The sequence below is a fragment of the Athene noctua genome, chromosome 2 (assembly GCF_965140245.1).
Source record: "Athene noctua chromosome 2, bAthNoc1.hap1.1, whole genome shotgun sequence".
In the NCBI taxonomy this organism is placed as follows: Eukaryota; Metazoa; Chordata; class Aves; order Strigiformes; family Strigidae; genus Athene; species Athene noctua.
The window spans coordinates 131,238,160-131,258,272 of record NC_134038.1 but is presented as its reverse complement, the minus strand read 5'-3'; the positions used below and the strand labels follow the sequence as shown (position 1 = coordinate 131,258,272).

General features: G+C 38.7%; 1 protein-coding gene and 1 long non-coding RNA gene across 2 annotated transcripts in view; one reads left to right on the top strand and one right to left on the bottom strand.

The window, feature by feature from the left end:
- The window catches only part of COL28A1 (collagen type XXVIII alpha 1 chain), a 68,059-nt gene extending 60,689 nt beyond the window's left edge, over positions 1-7,370 (top strand). The window contains exons 30-36 of the mRNA XM_074900327.1: positions 15-50; positions 232-268; positions 559-1,113; positions 2,310-2,494; positions 4,713-4,929; positions 5,416-5,592; positions 6,552-7,370. Coding sequence (XP_074756428.1) covers positions 15-50; positions 232-268; positions 559-1,113; positions 2,310-2,494; positions 4,713-4,929; positions 5,416-5,585 — 1,200 coding nt within the window. The 3' untranslated portion in view covers positions 5,586-5,592; positions 6,552-7,370. The remainder of the gene's footprint in view (positions 1-14; positions 51-231; positions 269-558; positions 1,114-2,309; positions 2,495-4,712; positions 4,930-5,415; positions 5,593-6,551) is intronic.
- Positions 7,371-8,754: 1,384 nt separating this feature from the next.
- Positions 8,755-19,916, bottom strand: LOC141957977 (uncharacterized). Its single transcript, XR_012633215.1, has 3 exons — positions 19,775-19,916; positions 10,738-10,852; positions 8,755-9,039 (listed from the first exon to the last, which is right to left on the bottom strand). It is a non-coding gene; the product is annotated as an uncharacterized LOC141957977 (long non-coding RNA).
- Positions 19,917-20,113: the final 197 nt, after the last annotated feature.

The window sequence follows — 20,113 nt, the reverse complement described above, 5'->3', positions numbered from 1 at the left end:
CTACATGTTTTCAGGGAATTTGGGGACAAAAAGGTGAACCCGGTCTTTCAGTAAGTATGTACATGAATTAATTTAAAAGATAGGAGTTTATTGGGGAAATATTTAAAGGTTATCTGATGTTACACAAGGGTGTTTTATGGGGCATTACAGTGCTCGTATTTTTGAAAATAAATAGATTTCAGCATTCTTAAAATTAGAACACACAAAAAAATAATTCGTGCTCTTTTTCAGAGAGAGGAAGTTATCAGACTCATCAGTGAAATATGTGGTAAGCATTCCAGTAGGGGAAAAAAGTAGTTCTAATAAAACACAATTTATTTTAACTGAATGGATTTGTCTTCTGTGTGTTTGTGCGTAAGGATACCAATGAAAACGATGATCACTGTGTTGCCAGAGCTATACTGGAAGTAATTTGGTCCAGCTCTATTTCTATTTATCAGTATCAGCAACTATAAATTAGTCTGTTAACTGAGCTTTAACTGACTGTAGGTCTGATATATTAGTTCATTTTTATGAAGATGGCTTCTCATAAAATGTCTGAAATGGTTATTCTTCTAGGTTGTGGTATCAGATGCAGAGTAACACCACTGGAACTAGTATTTGTCATTGACAGTTCAGAAAGTGTTGGACCAGATAACTTCAATATTATCAAAAGTTTTATGAAAACAGTCATTGACAAGGTATCGGCCAACCACGTTACAACCCGCATTGGCATTATCAACTTCAGCCATAAAGTACAATTGGTTTCTTCTCTGAAGCAATACACAACCAAAGAACAACTGAAATCAGCTGTTGATAAAATGCCCTACTTCGGAGAAGGCACGTACACAGCTTCTGCTATCCAAAAAGCCATTCAGTTATTTCAGGCAGCACGCCCAGCAGTAAGAAAAGTGGCTGTTGTAATAACAGATGGACAAGCGGACAGTCGTGATAAAGTACAACTGAATACTGTAGTAAGAGAGGCCCATGCTACAAATATTGAGATATTTGTCATTGGGATTGTTCAAATGACTGATCCTCATTACGATGACTTTCTGAGAGAAATGCAGCTGATTGCAACAGACCCTGATGAAGAACATGTCTACCAGATAGATGACTTCATGACACTTTCAGGTAAAAGAAACTATTTTAGTAAGAGGAAACTTGAAGTAAGCATATAGGAGAGTCTGACCTTTCCCAGAGCAAGGCAAGGCAGCCTGCTGAATGGCAACTTACATTTCTCTTTTGGATGCAGCACTTTCTTCTGTTTCTCTTCTTCTTTGGCCAAATGAAACCTTTACCAAATTTTTACTTCTTGCAGAAACAATAGAACACAATGAACATTAGTTTTCTGAGCCAAGGCCTTCTTTGGGAACACTCCTCTTTTACGAGAGCTTGCCTCATCCTTCCCTCACAGTCCTTTTGTGCTTAAAACCATTCCAGAGAGGTGCAGGTTTCCTTCCACCTTGATGCAACATCTCTGTCTCTTGCTCTCTCTATTTCATATGGCTCTTGTCAGTCTTGGAGTCCCTCAGCCATCTCTTACAAGCACTCTTTTGGGTTTTTTTCCTGAAAACCATAGGAAAACCTACACTTTCATCCTGATTCTAGAGGAGAAGTGGTGGAGCAACACATAAGGGAATGGAGTCTGATAGTATATTGTATATTTCAAACTGTGGCTTGAAAAAATCCTGTGGCCACACCTGGAATCAGGAGAAAATCCAGAGGAAACCTATAATGAAAAAAAAAAAAAAATCAATCTAAACTAACCAGACTAGCCCTATAAAGTATATTTTTCCTATGTATAAACATTTTGCTATGCTGAACCTATAGATGGAGTTAAGTCTGGATATAAAGTGCTAACATGGGAGTCCAGGCTAAGGTTCTGGTCCCAGCTGGGATTAAATTTAGGACTCTGGCTCATGCTCCAGCATTCAACATAAAAGTATTCCCAGCCACTGATTTTTTTTTTTTTTTGTGCAAATAAGTAGAATGCGTCACCCAGTTTTAATTTTTCCTTCTTACACGTAAACACTTTCTTTCCTTCACTCTTTCTTCACTGTTGAGCTATGACTTCTGCTTAAAAAAGGGACTTGGTATTTTCATGTTTCTTCTTAAAGGAACAGAAGGGCCTTAAAATCAAATAGTTCAGAGACTGCATTACTTCATTGCTTCTCATTTGCATTTTGACATAACTTTAGAAGATGGTCTTTCACAAGTCACTGCCATTAAAGATTTAGGGTTAATACCACACTGAAAGCTTGTGGTGAATCATTATGACTTTTCTTGATTACCCTTAATGTATTTCATCCTTTTGTTAATCTTTTCAGCTCTTGAAAATAAACTGATCACAAAAATCTGCGAGAATGTGTCTGAAGTCTACACCAGAAAAGATGTTTTATCTCCATATCCAAGTCCAGAATCTGAAACTGCTAGTGAAGATACTAATAGCCAGTTACCTAAAATGACAACTTCAGAGATTCATGTGCTCCCTACAGAAGGAATCAGTTACCCAGTAAGTAAAGAAGCAACAGTTATCAAATGTTTTTAAAAGATGTGTCTTTATTTGAATTCAAATACTCTTTATTTCACCATTTACCAGTGCTTTAATATGCAAATAATGTATCATTTGGTTAGACCAAACAAGATTTGAACAAAACCTTTACAGTTAGAGTGAACTTATTTGTTGAGAACAAAAGATCACAGAAGAAAGGGGCAATACTGTTTCTTAGTTGCAATAAATGCCAACAGCCCTCATTTTTTGTAGTTCTTATTCATCTTAAAAGTGAGTTAAAAATCATAAAAAAATCTGTCTCTATTGAAGCAGCTAGATACACAGTGTAGAAGGCATTTATTTATGTGCAAGCTGATGGTTAGCACAATGCTTCTTGTCATGGTCATGCACTTGCCAGGTGTTATTGAGCCTTTAGTACTGTTTTGTCTTCCACATTGGGCTGTACTTCTAGGACTCCTCACTCCTGTTGCTCTTCTTTGTCCAGCTTTAAATTCCTCCTGCCCTGCACTGGGGATCTACCCCCCAGCACAGTGCTGCTGCACAGATAGACAAGACAAGTGGAGTTTTAATGCAGTAGATAAATATTTTCTATGGGTGTGTATCAACTTAGTTCCCTTCTTAGGTCTTCGGTATTTTTTTAGCCACTGTCTTAGTATCAGAGTAGGATATTTGTCACCTTTACAGTATACTAGCACTAACTCCCTAGGGTGTTTATATTGCTTTGCCTAAAATTAGACAATGCTTGTCCCTATAACCTGTTGAAATATTAGATGTATAAACCGCTGCAGCTGCATGGAATAGATATAGTGGGGACCATGATACTGGTATTTAAATATTGAGTGAATTGAATACAGATTTGAGCTAATTAAATATAACTGATTTACTGCAGAGTCAATAGATTAGCCAGTATTAATCCTTTGGATTACTGTTTACGTAATATCATTCATAATTAAATAGTTCACTTTCAAAATTAAGTTTAATTTCTTTGAATAAGAAGTGTGATTCATTGAGGTTTGGGGCTTGTAATACCTCCAGACAGATCTGTGTGACACTGAGGGTCAATTTTGACATTCTGTATCATTAAGAAAAATAAATGTAAACCTGGATTTGTAGATGCTGACTTCATAAAGCATGCGATAAGGATCAGAGATAAAATTAATTCTGAATTATTAGAGGCTCACACACTTGGTTCTGGCTGGCCATGGTTAGAGTTAAATTTTCAAAACTGTTGAATTACTATCAGAAAGAAACACAGCCTTTTTGTAAATCTGGAGAAGAAATGCAATATGCAAAGGACTAGATTAATTGTCCACACATTTACAGGTCACCTAGACTTCACAGTCCCAATGACTCTGAGGAGTTTTCTTAAACTAAGTGTGTCAGTAGTGACATGTAAACAGGCAGATACTGAATAGCATCAAATTCCTTCCTGTTCTCAGTAGGTAATGGGTGTGTGGCATTCACACAGACATCTGTACTATACTATACTAAGACCCTTTCAAATCTTCCTGAATATGCTGAAACACTAGAGAGGCAAACTTTTGTATAATAGTCTTAATTTGAAGAGCAGGGTTGGTTTCTTAACACTTTTATCAAGGTAAACTCCAAAATTCTAATGATTTTAGCCAGCTGTTACTTGAAAGAGAAAAATGGGTGATTTGTCACTTGGCATGGTACAGGCATGGACACATGTTATTAATAGTATGTGGTTCCCATAACACAAGTTTTGGAAATTTTTGCTGTACTTAAGGGATTCCACATCTAAAATGATCTTTGGAGGAGCATGCGTCTTTCTATCAATAACAAGCACCATATTCCTCTTGCCTGCCATTTTCCATTTCTTGACAGATTGAAGATGTCAGATCATTCCCAGTGAGTGTACTAGATGTTAAGAAGCACTGATTTACCCCACAATTGCTCCCATTTTTTGTTTTATTTCTATTACAGACCAAGTGGTTACTGAAATTTTGCTTCAGCTGAATGAATTCAGCTTAGTGACTAAAGGCATTACCTTGCCTTTTCATTCAGCATTCCATGACAGAAAATTATGGTCACGTACTGAGTAATCACTAGAAGGAGGTCCAAACCCACTAGCTGTTAATAGTATTTTTTCATGTTACTTAGCAAAGGTTTCCTACGTAATCCTCTCCATTTTTTTCTCTTGGCATCTGAGTCCAGACAGAATTTTAAGTTATAAGTTTTTTGACTCCTTTTACAGCTTAGTCCACCACAGACCAGATACACTGAGCTGCTGCGATCTGCTCAGGATCATACTGTGACCACCCCTGCTCACACAGAATCGAAATTTCCCCCTCTTTATGACATATCTGAAATCAGACCTCAGAGTCCAGTTCTCAACCCTTTGTTCAATGTAACTGCTACTGAAGATCACCACCTAACTGTACTGCAAACACAAGTAGCAACAACCCGAAAAGGTAAGTAATAAATACTGTCCTCAGACACTGAGTAGCAAGTCCGTACCAAAAAAAAACCCAACCCAAAACCCAAACCCAAAAACCCCAACGAACAAACCATACTCCCTCCCCAATATAATTACTAGATTTTATCATCTTTATTTTTCTGGGTCCTCTGTCTACAGACATCACACACAGTGAGAGACAGATTTTCAAACCTAGATGACAAACAACCCTTGCTTAGGTATTTAAATAGTATCTTGGTTCTTACATCAGGATTTAAGCAGTCTCATTTCAAATGGATCCTGTATTTGGTTTAGGCCTGTTCAGATAATTCATTAATAGAAATGGAATTTGGCTACAAATTTTAAAGAGGCATATATTCTTCCAGGCACTAAAAGAAATTAAAAAAAGGGGAGATGGGGGGTGGTCTTATGAAGGAGGCATTTCTAAGATAACACAACTTATCCCCAGAATCCAAGCTAACTCTTACTGATATTCTTTCAGATCCACGGTGCTTGGAACCTATGAAACCAGGGGATTGTCGGAACTATGTGGTGAAATGGTATTATGACAAGAATGGCAATTCCTGTGGCCAGTTCTGGTATGGAGGTTGTAATGGTACCAACAATAGATTTGAAACAGAAAAAGAATGTCGAGAAACCTGCATTGACTGATGAATAAGTAAGTTGCCTTCATCAGGTCCTGCTTCAATCACCTCTTTTCCAGGCTTAAAAGGTTTAGTCCATTTAAATGTCTCCCATACTATATATACATGTTATATCATCTTTTATACCTTTGATCAACCATGGTGTTTGTCTGAACATTTTTGAGATGGTGGGACCAGAAGGTAGTCATGGATTTATACAGTGACACAGTGAGGTTTTCTACTTTGTTTTCTATTCCTTATCTTACAGTTTCTAACATTGTATTTGATTTTTTGACCATTACTGAGATTGGAGGCGATATTTTCATAGATCATAATTCTACGACTTCATCTATAGGATGCGCTGAAAACCCATCATATTATATGTGAATTTACGATCATTTTTCCCCTTGCGTATCATTTCACATTTATCAAAACTCAGTTCCTTTTCTACTCACAGCCTACACAGTCAATATCACAAGGTGCTTCTGCAATTTCTTGCAGTCACTCCTTTTCTTTACTACTTCAGAGTAACACAGTATTGTCACCAGCCTTATTACCTCGCTTTTTACTCCCTTCTCTAGATCACTTACAACTAACTACGTTGAGTAGGACAGACCACAGCATACATCCTCTAGTGACTTCACTGACCATTTATCCCCTTTCCTTTGTTTTATTCTTTTCACCACTTACAAATTAGAAGACTGTCCCTCTCAAACCAGTGTAACTTTCCTTTGGGGAGGGGTCTTATGTTTTGGAAATCCAAGCAGACAGTACTAACTGCTTTAGGTCCACATGCTTAGTGAGTGAGGCATGGACTTCAAAGAGGTTGCTTATCAGTAATGCATGACTTAATTTACAAAAATCATATAGCTCATCCCCAATAAATTGTCTTAAGTACTCAATTTCATCTTTCAGTACAGGAGAATTCTATGGAGCTGTAACATGTGTTTTTCTAAACATTTCAGGAAAATTAATAATTTCATATTTCTTCTAGAAATGACTGCTGTTTGGAGTTTTTAAAGCTGGAAGTTCATGTGTATTGAGGAAGAACTGCCTGAGAAGAATCCAGAATAATGTGTTAACATGAATATATTACTACCACGCTCTACTGCTTCCCCACTATGATATTCACGTTAACTAGATTTCTGTATAACATATGTTATCTGCAACACCATAACAATTACTTAAAATCACACATACACACACACGGGAACATACATTTTCCCTCCAAATTTTTCCCTCCATATTTTCTTACTACAACCTGTGGCAATGATGAGATTCTGGTTTTAGGATTAAAATGTCAAAAATGTTTACACTTAGCATTTCATAACAGAGGTCTCTTAGTTGTATGGAAGAATAAAATATGCTCTAGTTTTAAACAAGAGTAAGTGGTTCCTGAAATTAGCACTCTTAAAACAACATTTAGACACATAAATTAAGATTTCCATTAATTAGAGTACCTCTTTGGAATGTAAATACCATACCTATAAGTAATTTGAGGGGTTGGTTCCCCTGTTAAAGCACATTTGGATTAACACCAATATAATCTTTTCAGTTATAAAGGTAGGACTTTAATTCAGAATTACATTTAAAACAGGATACATGTCCTTTAGGCTAGTTAGTACATTTCAATTTCTCAGGGCCTCTGTGTTAAAAAAAGTTATTTCACTCTAATATATGCTACTAAATTAAAAAAGGGAAAAGCACTGAAACATGTATATAAATGTGTACTTACATCCTTTCTACTTTTAGCCATAATCCTATATGAATGTATCATTAAAACTTAAAATAATGAGTATGTGATTAAAATGGAAAGCAATACCTGATAGAGAGTCATGCATTTTTATTTCTTTGCAAACAAAAAAATAGTATCTACCCAGGGAGTATGAACAATTCTTGATATGTTTAAACAATTGCTTGCACAATTTTTCCCCCCCGTGTAACCAAATGATAGCATGTACCATACAAAATGAATTAATTTGCAGCAGATAGGATGCAAACCTAATTCTATGGAAAGATGTGCTTGAAGTACAGTTTAAAAGTTTTAAATTATTTTTTTCCAAAATTCTGGTCTTTTTAGTGAGTTTCAAATTAGAAAAGAAAAAACTGACAGCAGCCCCCAAAAAACGTCCTGCTCTTATTATATTCAGAACTAACATGATTATCACTCAAAAAAACCCCAAAAACCTGAGGGCACAATTAACTTCTGTGTGACATGGAACAGTAGAACTCAAGGACATTACCTTGTACTACGTGTCCTGTGATATCCTGAAAATGAAGGGAGTTGGTGTAGAACAGAAGTCAAGCTGTTGAAATCAGTAATTAGCTTCATATCACAGAAAAATAAAAAGAGAAAGTAAAATTTGAAACAACTTTTAATAAGTCTGTTAGGATTTTTTGCATCAGAAACACAAATTGCTTCAAAGTGCACAATAAATAATATAGATGGACTCTTGTAATAAAATCAGCCACATATAAAGTTGGGACATAAACAGTAAATAAAATAAAAGGTCAAATAAAAGGTTTCAAGCAAACAGACTACTAATGGTGCAAAAAGATCATGGAAAGAATCAAACTACTGTTCATTAGTAAAGCCAGTGCCATCATACCAAGAATATCAGTGTGCTGGAGACCTTTAATAGTCAACAGATGTCCAAAACAAGAGAGGAATAAACACAGAAGTTTAGCAAAAAAGAAGAGCAAGCAGGATAAACACAATGATGCTTTCAAATTGGCTGGAAACGGTAGATTAAAAACTTAAAACACACTAAAATACAGTGTTAATATACTGTCAAACCTTCAAGATGTATCGAGAAACCTTTTTTCTAGGCTAGGTCTCAAATCAAGTATTCAGAATTCATTTCAGTTAGATGACAAAGGCAATGTGAGAAATATTAAAAGAAAGAGGCAGTACAGACATTTTTAAGAAAAAGATTAGCACAAAATATGATCCTCAAAAGAAGAAAAAATCATCTGAAGAAAAAAACCCACCAGCATCTCCCCCATGCCAAAAGGGCTCTCACCCCACAGCAGCCTGGAGTCAGTAACAGTACACGTGACATCCTGCCCTTCAGCAGGAATGATTCATTGCACTGATAAAGGCAAGAAATTCTTTAAATTGAAGACACAGATAGATACAGGTAACTAGACAGAGAGAGCTAGGTACATAGATACAGGGATAGAGATAGATATCCAGATGAAGACAGAGAGAAAAGATCTTTTCATCCAGAAAAGGTGAAAACTTTGCACAGTTAAACTCTCCTGTAGATTACCTGATGGATAGCTGTAGAAAAACCTCTGAGTGTAACAGGTTCTGGGATCCGCTTCATTTCACACTTGTCAGGAATATTTGAGGTTTAGCTGCTCTTGGAAAGCCACAGCAGCAAGGCCCACTGGAATTGCAAGGAAGTTTCAGGATCTTTCAAATCTGTTCTAATCTCCAATTTCAGGGATGGGATTAGCTGTTGCATTCAGGTCTACATCTGCAGACAGAAGTAATTATTGTGTAAAAAATACTGGAAGTAATGAATTTGGGAATAAATGTGAAGATAGAAGTTATGGGTTTGCAATAATATCTTGTATAATGTTTATTGCAAACCTTTATGGTAAAGCTGACAAGCTTTAATAAGTACAAATAGTGACACCATTTGCCACGTAACAATGCTAAAGAAAAGCAGCAGTTACTCTATAACATGCATACAAGGAATCTTCTTAATGCAATTAAACCAGTGTGATCCAGCAGGTCACTGCTTTCTTTTCCACTTCCATGTAGATTTGACTAAATCTTTTATAACAGAGAGTCAAAAGTAAAGGCTATAAAATAAGGGTTTTTTAAAAACTGTATGCTGTTCAAATCAGATTACCCTGAAATAAGCATCCTTTTCTAATCAGGTCTTTCTGCAAATCTCCAGACTGCAAACTTTGAAGGTATGCTCTGATGTTTAGTAGACCATGAAAAAATACACAAATCCCATCTGAAAGGACAACTCTTTTCTAAATCTGTCAGTACTGACTAGCAGCATTGGCTCTGGTGTCTCCTCACCCAGCTCTGCATCCTCAAGGGTGTCATGGATCAATAAACCAGGAGAGGGCACCTCTTGCCAAATGTCCACTGCTTTATTCTCAAATTCTATAAAATCATAAAACATCATTACTAACTGAAAGCATTACAGTTTCCACTAGCAAACAATCATGAAATCTTTAAATCTTCTGCTAGACCAGGCCAAATGCTATAAACCATAAAAGCTAAAAATTATGAGAATAATGAGAGAGTAACAGAGGCTTTTCTTTTCTGTAGAACCAATCATAAGGTGAATTATTTTTCTGACATCCTTACTTATAACAATTCAGAAAAAGAGTCAGAAAATTAACATGAAAATAGTACCTCATCTGCTCATCATAGAACAGCAGCAGCTTTTCACTTTGAGTAATGCTTCTCAGTCCCTTGCTAACAATTATCAAATTGAATTCATCTTTTGCCTTCAGTCAGTTCAGTCGCTGTCTGTCCCTAGGGCCCATTCAGACTGTTTAATAACACTGTCTGTTCATTGGCTGTCTTGCTGTACTCCTCCATTTCTTCTACATCTTCAAATTTCCTCACTGTTACCCTAAATTGACTGAGGATACGCAACATTTCTTGCACTGCAGTTTCAAACATCCTTGGAAAAACAATTACCATGTTTCCTTATTTGGAAGTTGCTATCAAAGACATTCCCTATGGAGGAAAAGAAATAAAAATACCTTACTGATGGCTGAGACAGCATCCACTTTTTTAAAAGAAAAATTTAATGGACAGTATAGATTTATTGCAGCATTCCTGCACTTTTCTTGCGTAGCTGCTTTCTTAGCTCGTTTGGCACTATCTGTACATACAGCACACCCTTCTCGAAGCTTGCAAAAGCATCCAGCTCACAGCACACAGTTTAAAGCAAGTTCTCACATGTAATTTGATGAATTTTTAAGAAAGATCTTTTATTAAAACAAATAACTTCTCTTCCTCCACCCTTGGTGAAAGTGCCAAAGTCTTCATGGGCAGGTGTGGGGGCTGGGACACGCCAGCTCTACCTGCAAATGTCTCCTGACACTATAGGTCCAGCACGGAGATCTTTGAATCCCCATTATCTACTGTTATTCCTCCCAAAGCTTTTTATCAGTCATCCTTTAATATCAGTCTGACTTACTTGTTACCTTCCCAGTTGCAGAGCAATTCCAGCTGCTGCTGAAGCTGCAGGAGATCAAGGGTTTGAAATTGCACAGGCAAATGTAAGCAGACATCTCAGCTATCCTACTTGGTAGCTAGACAAAGAAATATATATTTAGTTATTAGATTTTTACTTGAGACAGCCTTAAATATAAGTGTCTTTCAGGAATATTATCACATCTTTTAGTAGGGACAGAATCAGGTCTAAGCTTCAGGGATAAACAAAACCCAGATTTTGAGTCAAATTCTACTTAAGCTTGACTTTTTTTTTTCTAACCAGGAATATTTAGAAATTCAACCAAATGGATAAAGCTCTAAAACATGACCCATAAAGACTTTCTTTTTTTGGCTTTCTAACAGTACGTATGACCTATTTCAGAGCCATTTCTAAGAAAAAAGGAAGAACATGTGGGCTCTCTTCCTCGTTGCACAGTCTCTGCTTTCAGCAGCTGTAACCTCCCTAAGTGCGGAGAGGGAAAGAGATTTTTTGCATTTTATTAGCATGGCAAAAGAGATCTCCAATATCTGGCCTGGTTGATGCTGGGACACAAAGAAAACCATTTCTTACTGTAAAAATAACAGTAGATAAAGAGTTTTGACAAGAATAAATCTGGCAACCACAAGACTTGACATGTGAGTAAACCCCCAAAAAGAGTTTTGGATTAGCTTTAAAATTGCTGCAAACTCAGCTAATCCCAGGTGCTGCTGGAAGTGTTTGGGCTGGTGCTCCTCTCTCAGCATCTTAAAGCTTTCAGAACACTTAAAAAAACTCTTCCAGAGCAGTAAATAAAGGAACAGCAATTCAAAAAAGCCTCCAAGCCCAGGACATGCCTGGGTACATCCTGGAGAAGAGGAGCTCAGGGGAGGGTGGGTCAGCACGTGGAAAACATCAATTTGGAGAGGATTTCAGGGGTTTTGTGGCCTGGTTGCTGCCCACTAGCCCAGGGGTGTCCTGGGCTCGCTGAGCATGCAAGCATGGGTGTGGAGAGCAGGGCAGGGAAGGGAGGCTGAGGACAGTTAGTAGTGATTTTTCCATGGAAAGCAAATAGCTAGTAGTTTTTCTGAATTACCATCATGACATAATTGGCAATTTCAGCTACTCCTTATTTCATTCAGGGCAACTCCCTAGTGCATCATGTTTTCTCAAAGGAAAGCTTCTATCAGTTTTAACTACACTGTACATTAATGGGTAAAATATATTTCTGTTGATCAGAAAGGCTGTATTTTCCAATTAATTCAAGCATAATGAGATTCACAGATAAAATCCTGTTTTGAAAATTACTATTTTCATTGCAATGACCCTCAGAGAACTACAACTGGGAGTCCATCAGGCTGCACACTGCATAACTGTGCGGATCATAAGTTACATGAGGCACAGGCTGCCAAAACACGCAAGTTGCTGTAATAAGCAGAAAGCATACTGACGAGGGCAGTGCTGGAGGCAGAACTGCACTCTGCCTGAAGGGAATATCATGTTTGAAAACAGAAATCTTCAACTTCCATTCTGGATAAACGATACGATATAGTCAACCAAAAGTCACAGTACTCGCTGGATATCTAGAGCATACAGGCAAACTTGTGTGAGTGAATACCATACTTTGAGCAGGATCCTTGAGAATTTAGGAGTCATATGTCAGGGTTTTTTGAGATTTTTGACATGCTCTGATGTGTTTAGAATTCATAAGCTGGTTGAACTTTCCTTTTCAAGAGGAGAAATTCACCCAACAAAAGTTCCCTTAAATAAGTTAAAGTCCAAATCAGTAATTTAGGTTAACATGGAGTAAGGATGTTGTACTGGTCCTCAAGTCAAGCATTACAGAACTCGCCATGTCAGCGAGAAGAAATCCCTGCATCTCAAATGATGCAGCTGCAGTACAGGGCCCCAACGACCACAGCTTTATCCTACAGTGCCACCAGGAGGAAAACAACAAAACGCTTCTATAAAACAAATAGCAAGACATCAACAGGTGTTTACATATTATATTGAAGTAACAACTTCCAAAACTCAGCTCAGCAGCAGTAGCTGTTTGAGGACTTTTAAAATCACCTCTTAATTCATCTCACTAAACTACATTTTTTACTGCCCACCGTAGCTACTTCATGCTCCTCAGTCTGTTTGACAAATTTATAAATTGTCTTAGGACTGATATTTAAATGGGACATTGTGCAAGCAGGATGTTCAGCAAACCAGATATTGAGCACTGCGGGGACGCGTCTTCCAAGGTTTTTACACTGAAGCAGGAACACAGCTGTAAAGGGGCCCTTATGCACTGTACCACAGTATGAAAGCCAAAGAGTAACATAACCCTGTAATCACATCATGGATCCCCTTGCAGCACCCCACCTCATCTATAACCACTGCAAGGCTGCTGAATAGCAAATGTAGATCTAGCAATAAATGTCAAGCCTAGGAGTGCTTTCTGGAAATCCAAGCACCCAGGGAAGTCACTGCTCAGTGTAATAGCAGAGGTAGTAACACAGAGTCCAGGGCCCTGAGCTTTATCTACAGCACAAAGCCAGGCAGAGAACGTGTCATGCTGGCAATGAAGCTATTACGCAGCAGCAGCCTTTACTTTGTTCTCAATTACTCATCCCAGTGATCTGAGGTTAAGGGCTCCAGAGCTCATGAACTGCTGTGCAGGGAGGTGCAGAGGTCTGAGACAGGAGTAAAGATTTTGATCTCTGCTTTTGAATTGTGCCTCGATGTGCCCAGCATAAGCCCTCCTGGATACAACCTGGGGTACAAGCTGAACTACCTTCCTACCCCTCCAGTAAAATCAAACTAGCAGTGCCCCAACACACCCCTTCTCTGTAAAGCTTGCGCATGATATGGCCCTGAGAACAAGGCTTCATTATGAGAACACTAATTCACTACATTCCTTTTTTTTTTTAAATTGGTATATTTTGAACAGGGAAATATTTTTACTTTTACGTATCTTGCACTGCTTTCTGTAGCATCCTGTTCTGTAATGAGAGCCCATTCCAGCTTTCAAAAGAGCAGCGTCTATTAATCAAAGAGCTGCAATCGGAGACAGCAGCACTGACATCAGATCGAGAAGTTATTTGATATAAAACTCATTCCAACCATCGTACCCGGATCATTCTCACTCTCAGATGCATGTTGACCTTTCACGCTTATGACATACCTGTAGCACACCTTGGTCTCCACCTCCACCTGTCCTCAGGTGCTCTACTTGCCCGCTGGGTATCACAGGCAAGTATTTGTTTGGACATTTCCTCCTGTGGGTCTTGGTCTAAAGTTTTTGGATACTGGCTGTGTTTCTTTAACTGCACTTTCTTTAACCAGCCTGCTTCCTCTTCTAACAAGGAACAGATGTATTTGTGAAACAGCAGTAAAATGCTAAATATCAGAATAATGCTGAACTGAACATCAAGGGAAAGTGTTCCCTGCCTTGTTGCGTTTGTTTCCTGTTTATTATGTATTTGCTTTTTAAGAATTACAAGAAGTAATTCTTAAGCACCGGGCTTAAGTTAGGCACAGGTGCTGCAAGCAGCGCAGGCCCCCCTTTTATTACTTCCATGTGGGAGAAAACATTTTGGATCCTGTTCTTGCGTTGCCTATAATTATTTTTCATGGCTTTTTTAATAGCAGCTACCTGCTGGCTATCAGAGATTACAAGCTTTTGTAACAGAGAAAAGAACTGTGCCAATACCAGAATTAACCTTCTAGCTCCGCATACCAAGGAAATGTGATCTCCAAGTTCAGCATGCAATAGGCACAACTCTTGTACAGGAACAGAGAGACAGGGAACCTTTACACCCATAAAACACAGTGTGCATTAACCAGGACACAACATTGGAAGGAAGGCAAACTCAGCCTGTAGTTAGTCACTTACACAATGCTGCAGAACAGTCCCTTCCCCATGTGATGGAGGCAGCATACGTTAGCATTAAGACAAAACAGAATAGTCTAACTATTCTTCTATAAAATGGAAAATAAAAAAGATCTTTTGTGTAGTGCTATTCAGAATGATGAGCAGTTCCACAATACCACTGTTTCTCTGGAAGGAATGCGATAAACTGAAAACGCATGAAAGATGAGATGGGCATGACACAGCCCTGTGGGCAGTCAGGCAGGGGCTCTCTGGGCTGTGGATGGGAGCTGTCTGCAAAGCAGCAGCAGGGACCAACTGGACCCAGAGGAGCTGAAGAAAAAACATGCAGGTGCCAAAACATCTCCCTGCAAAGCTGATTTAGGATTATAGGGTAATTCAGGTGGGAAAAGACCACAGAAGTCATCTAGTCTATCCAGGATTCCTGCTCAAAGGAGAGCAGCTACAGGGTCAGATTGGGTGACTCAAGCTTCTACACTCCTGCATCCAGGCAAATGTCCTAGAAAAGTGAGCCTCATCCTCAAACCAAAATTGTGAACAGCCCAAGGCTCCTGAGGGCAGTCAGGTGGAAAGGTCTGGGCAGGCATTAAATAGAGAAGGTGCTGCCCAGCAGCAGAAGTACGAAGTGTTGCAGCTGTACACTGAAAACCCATCATGAAGGTGTTTCCTTGATGAGACGCTGCAGCTGAAACAGATGTTGGAGTTCAGCAAGCCAGGCAGTAGCATAATACAGAGGTGTAAAATCAAAAGGGTTTGTCCTCTCTTCAGCCATGTTTAGAATCTCCCTACTACTACTGCTTGATATATTAGCAGGGGACATCCACATTTCTCATACCAGCATTTTCTTTCATTACACCCATCCTAGATGCTGCTTCTACAGTACACAATTGTATGTTTAGAAGTCAAAAGATTAGGTGGTCCAGCTGAATGTATGTAATTAACCTTTGTTTAACTGCAAAAGCCATAGGACCGGCTAACATTTTTGGTTCATTTATATGCCACAATAGCTTTCTCTCTCTCTCCTGGGCCCACATGTAGCCCACAAATATATTTGGCTAATAGGATACAGCAAACGTGTCCTTTTTTCCAACAATGCTTTCATTTTTTTCATGCTGTTAAACATTTGTAAACGGTTTCCTCATTTTACAGTGATGTCAGGAGTAAAATTCCTAGATGCTCTATGTAAGAGTAACCCATGCTCCCTCCACTTCGAGGCTCACAAGGACTTCAGGGCTGTAGCTTAACACCAGTCCATATGGATCTTTCAAAAAGCTTTGCTGAAAAAATACATGAAATCCACAACTCTGACTCCTAAAAAGACCCATTCAGCAATACTGAAACTCTTTGCTGCAGGACTGATCAGTTTGGCAAGAACCAGATCAAACCAGAGAGCCACCACACATGCGTACGGTACCGGTCTTCAGTTGGTATTGCTGAAAGCTCCTTGAAGAAGCAGCACTGGCCAAAGCATAGACTGGCACAATTGCATTTACAGTGGGCTATTTTTTGCAGTTATGATAGCATTATATGAAATAATAAAGGCTCTGTGAATCTAACTCATTCTCCTGGAGAAAGTATTAGTAGTTATACAGTGACTAATAAGACCCAAATACTACTTTTGTAACGATGCAAGATACATCTGATGCCTGAGACCTCTCCCACCAGGACTGGTGTGAATTTGTGAACATTCAGATCTGCATTTGATAAGACAACTTCTGCGTTTAGAGATCATAAAGCTTACCTAAAAGGGAAACATGGCCAATGCATTCTGAGAAATATTTAGTTGAATGAGTCCAAACAAGATGCATGAAATGCAGCTTTGGAGCTGACAAAGGAAAAGCTCATAAAGGCCAAGATAGCTGACAGGGAATACTTTAAAAGCAGGATGCGGTTGATAAGACTGACAAATTATGTTCTAATCTGCGTAAAGAGACACCGCCTATTCTCTGGTAAAAAATGGGGAAACATTGATAAATGGGAACAAAGACTTCATTGTTCACATTGAAGCACTGCCAGCTTCTGAACAGGAGAGTTTGCTTTTCTAAACAGTGTTTGAAAATTGGTTTTAGACATACCTTGAAACACTAATCATAGTTCAGCTACAGTTTCCACAGAATCTACAGTGTAGTATGTGAAGCCTGCTGTTTTCAATGGTAAATGAACTGCTGGTGCTGGTGAAGCACTCTTCTGTGCTGGGGAAAACTTCAGACCCTCAGGCATCATTTCATACAATTTATGATAATCCCTGCAGAATGCTCACCTGGGCTACAAATCTAGGAAGGGTGTGGGCACCAGTTTACAGCCGCATCCTCCACTTGAGATAAACAGAGAACAGACATTTAACAATGTTGCCATGCTCCCAAATTTAGTAGGACTAGGAGATTGAAGGCAACATTTTAGAAGTAATAATTACAGAGACATACCTATTTATTTTGATTTCTGCCAAATACTCAGAATTGGGCCCTAAATTAATGTTTGTCTTAAATGTTATGCTCTCCAAATCCAGGGGCAGGAAGCAGAAAGACAGCACTTAACAGCACAACATTCAGGTGATTGTTAGTTAAGAATTCATGTGGGACAGTGAAAGGGGAAAAAAAAAAATCATAGTCCAAGGTTTTAAAGGTGTAGGGTACTAATGTACATTAATTTCTAAGTCTTTTTGATCAGTTCTTAGACAGAGGAGGAAGATGTGAGACCTTGACTACCCGAGATCATGCAGAATCCAGAGCTGCTGGGAACACTGGAAGGAAACTCAGGGTGGAACTGGGAAGCAGCAGGAGGCAGCTGATCCAATTCTTCAGGTGACTGAAGTTACTGACAAAGCTCCTTGCCTTGCAGGGATTTTATCCAAGGAGGGGAAAGAAATCAGAAGAGGGCAAGGAGTTATTGAAAGCAAGGTTAGAAATTCAAAGCAAACCAGCCTTTTGACTTCAACTTGCCAAAGTGATGGGTTCACACACACCACAGTTTGGTTTTGTACAACTGAAGAACAGTACTGCAAAGTTACGTACCTACTCAAGTAAAGTTTTAGAGTTTCAATGAAAATAAATAAGCAAGCTGCCCACATCAACTTTTTATTTAACATTCTTACAAAACTCCCATCTCTATTCAAATCTAAATTTGAAACTCTATGGCCACTCAGCTTTGCAAAAGCTTGTTCAACTCTTTGTGCAAAAGTAAAAAAATAAGATAGTGACTGTAGCAACATTTAGCACAGTTGGAAAATTCACATTCCTTTTAGAAGAATGTTGCTACAAAGAATATCCTCTTCTCTAAGGAGAAGATCGTACTTCTTTAGCACAACTGGCTGCTAGAGTTTGGAGCCAGTCCACCTGTCCATCCTACCAAACTGAGAAGTATTTTAAGCATCAAATGATAAAACATGATTCCAACTCCTTCTTTGCTAGTGGCTCTTTTAGGCTGATTTTAAAACACGTTGTAACTTTACTGAAGGCAGCATACCATTTCACATAGGGACCTGAAGTGAGCTGCAGCCACATGGAAGCATGAAAATGACAGCAATCCATCTGGTATCGTGTACTCCTCAAAAAGCACTTTGCAGAGCAGAGGGTGAAACCACTGACAGGAAAAGGAAAAAAGATGGGGCAAAGAAAAGAGATGGGAATGTTTAAAAGGCAAATCGCACCTCCAAAGAAGGCAACACCTTGAATATGTAAAAGAATTGACCCTTTTTCATCCCCGGAGCGGCCCAAAACTAGAAGCGCTGAGCAGAACTGGGACACTGGGGCATAAAGCTTTGGTCAGTACCAGTGCAGACTCCAGCACTTGAGGCTTCAAACTCCATGAATAAAACAAAGCTGACAGAAAAACACTATTGGAGGAGGAAGGAAAGAAGGGGCTGTACTTCATGGCTTGTAGTTTCATCACAAAAGAGGGGTGCACACACAGCAGAGCAGGGGCTGAGGGAGTCTGGAAAGAAGAGCTAAAAGAAAAGGTCGCTGCTCAGATCCAAATTACAATGTTAATAAAAGTGTACTCAGTCTCCCTGCCACGTTTTGTTTGACTAACCTTGTTGAGAGCATCTCTACAATTTATTTTTAATGACATTTCAAGCAGTCTTGCAGGAATATGTATTAGAAAGATGAAAAAATGGAGAGCTTGGGCTACACTTCTGAATTAAATAACCTTTTCCTTTATAAATGCCAAATACCACCCTAACACCTAAAAGTAAGATCCATGATCCAGCTGTTTTCCCAAGTCTATGTTAAATTACTTTACATGTGGAACAATGAAAACATTCACTACAGAACTCTGTGGTTTTCTCACTTATTCTGACAACTGTATGAGGAGTAAGTCCCTCATCACCACATTTCTGGAACTCAGAGAAGGGCCTCATTTAGGTGAAACATTGTCAGAAAGGAGGAAAGACTGCTAAACATTTTGCAGCAAGAGCTGGAATGAGCAATACGCAGGCTTATCTTCCCTGCAACTCAGAACAAACTTACCAGTCCCCTGGTGTAAGATATTTACTTACATTTCTTTTTAGTTCACACTAGTGCAGAGGGAAGAACTCTAGGGAAATTCCTGTGAGCCAATGAAGCTTTCTCTAAGTGAGCAGGTTACAAGAGCCTACCTTCATTTAAAGATACTTCTCTTGGGTCTACAACTTCTGGTAATCAAATACACAGAGTCTGTTACATATATAAAAAAAAAAAAAAAAAAAAAAGGCAAGCAAAGCAAATGCACACTTAATGAAACAGTTTATCTTCAGAGCAGTAGTAGTTTTCTGCTCCAGTACTCCCGTCACCCTGCAGTTTGCTGGCTCTAGTTTGATCCTGACACTTGAAAGTTATAGTGGCATTACATAAATGCATAACCTATGCCCAACACTTCAGAGAGGAGCTTTTATCATCTATTCAACTGGCCATTGTTCCTTAGCTAAAATATTCTAGCTTTGAGCACAGTTAAACTGGTTGTCACACACTTCCTGCGCTTTGAAATGAAATAGTTAATTAATCCAGGTTAATAGTACTAGCAGGGTCTTAAGGTACAGTAAGTACATAAGGTAATGGAACAACCAACATTTCATACCTAAAGACACCTCCCATCTGCACAAGTGGAATATTCTTTACCACAGAATATTCTTTTGCATAAATAGCAGAAAGCTAGGTTAGAAAGCACAAAAATCTTGTTAAATCTTACCAGGTTTTTTTGCAGAAGAGGTTCACTGAAATAATAAATCCCTTTAAAAAAAACAGCTGGTTAATTCTGAACAGTTTATCTTTGACGTATCAGCTGTAGTCAGTTCACTCAGGACTCTGTAACACTGTGGAGAAAAAATGAGGACGATGCAGTAACAGCAGCCTGCTTATGTGACTCAGGACTAGCACCATTAATTTTACACTTAAAAACCCCACCATCTTTGTTTTCACAATAGCTTGCGATTTGTTCATAGCATAAACGTAGTAACAGAAACCATGGCAAATTAGAAGCTTTTTGACTCCCCTGTACCCACCCAAGAAAAAGTAAGAATGTTCTTCT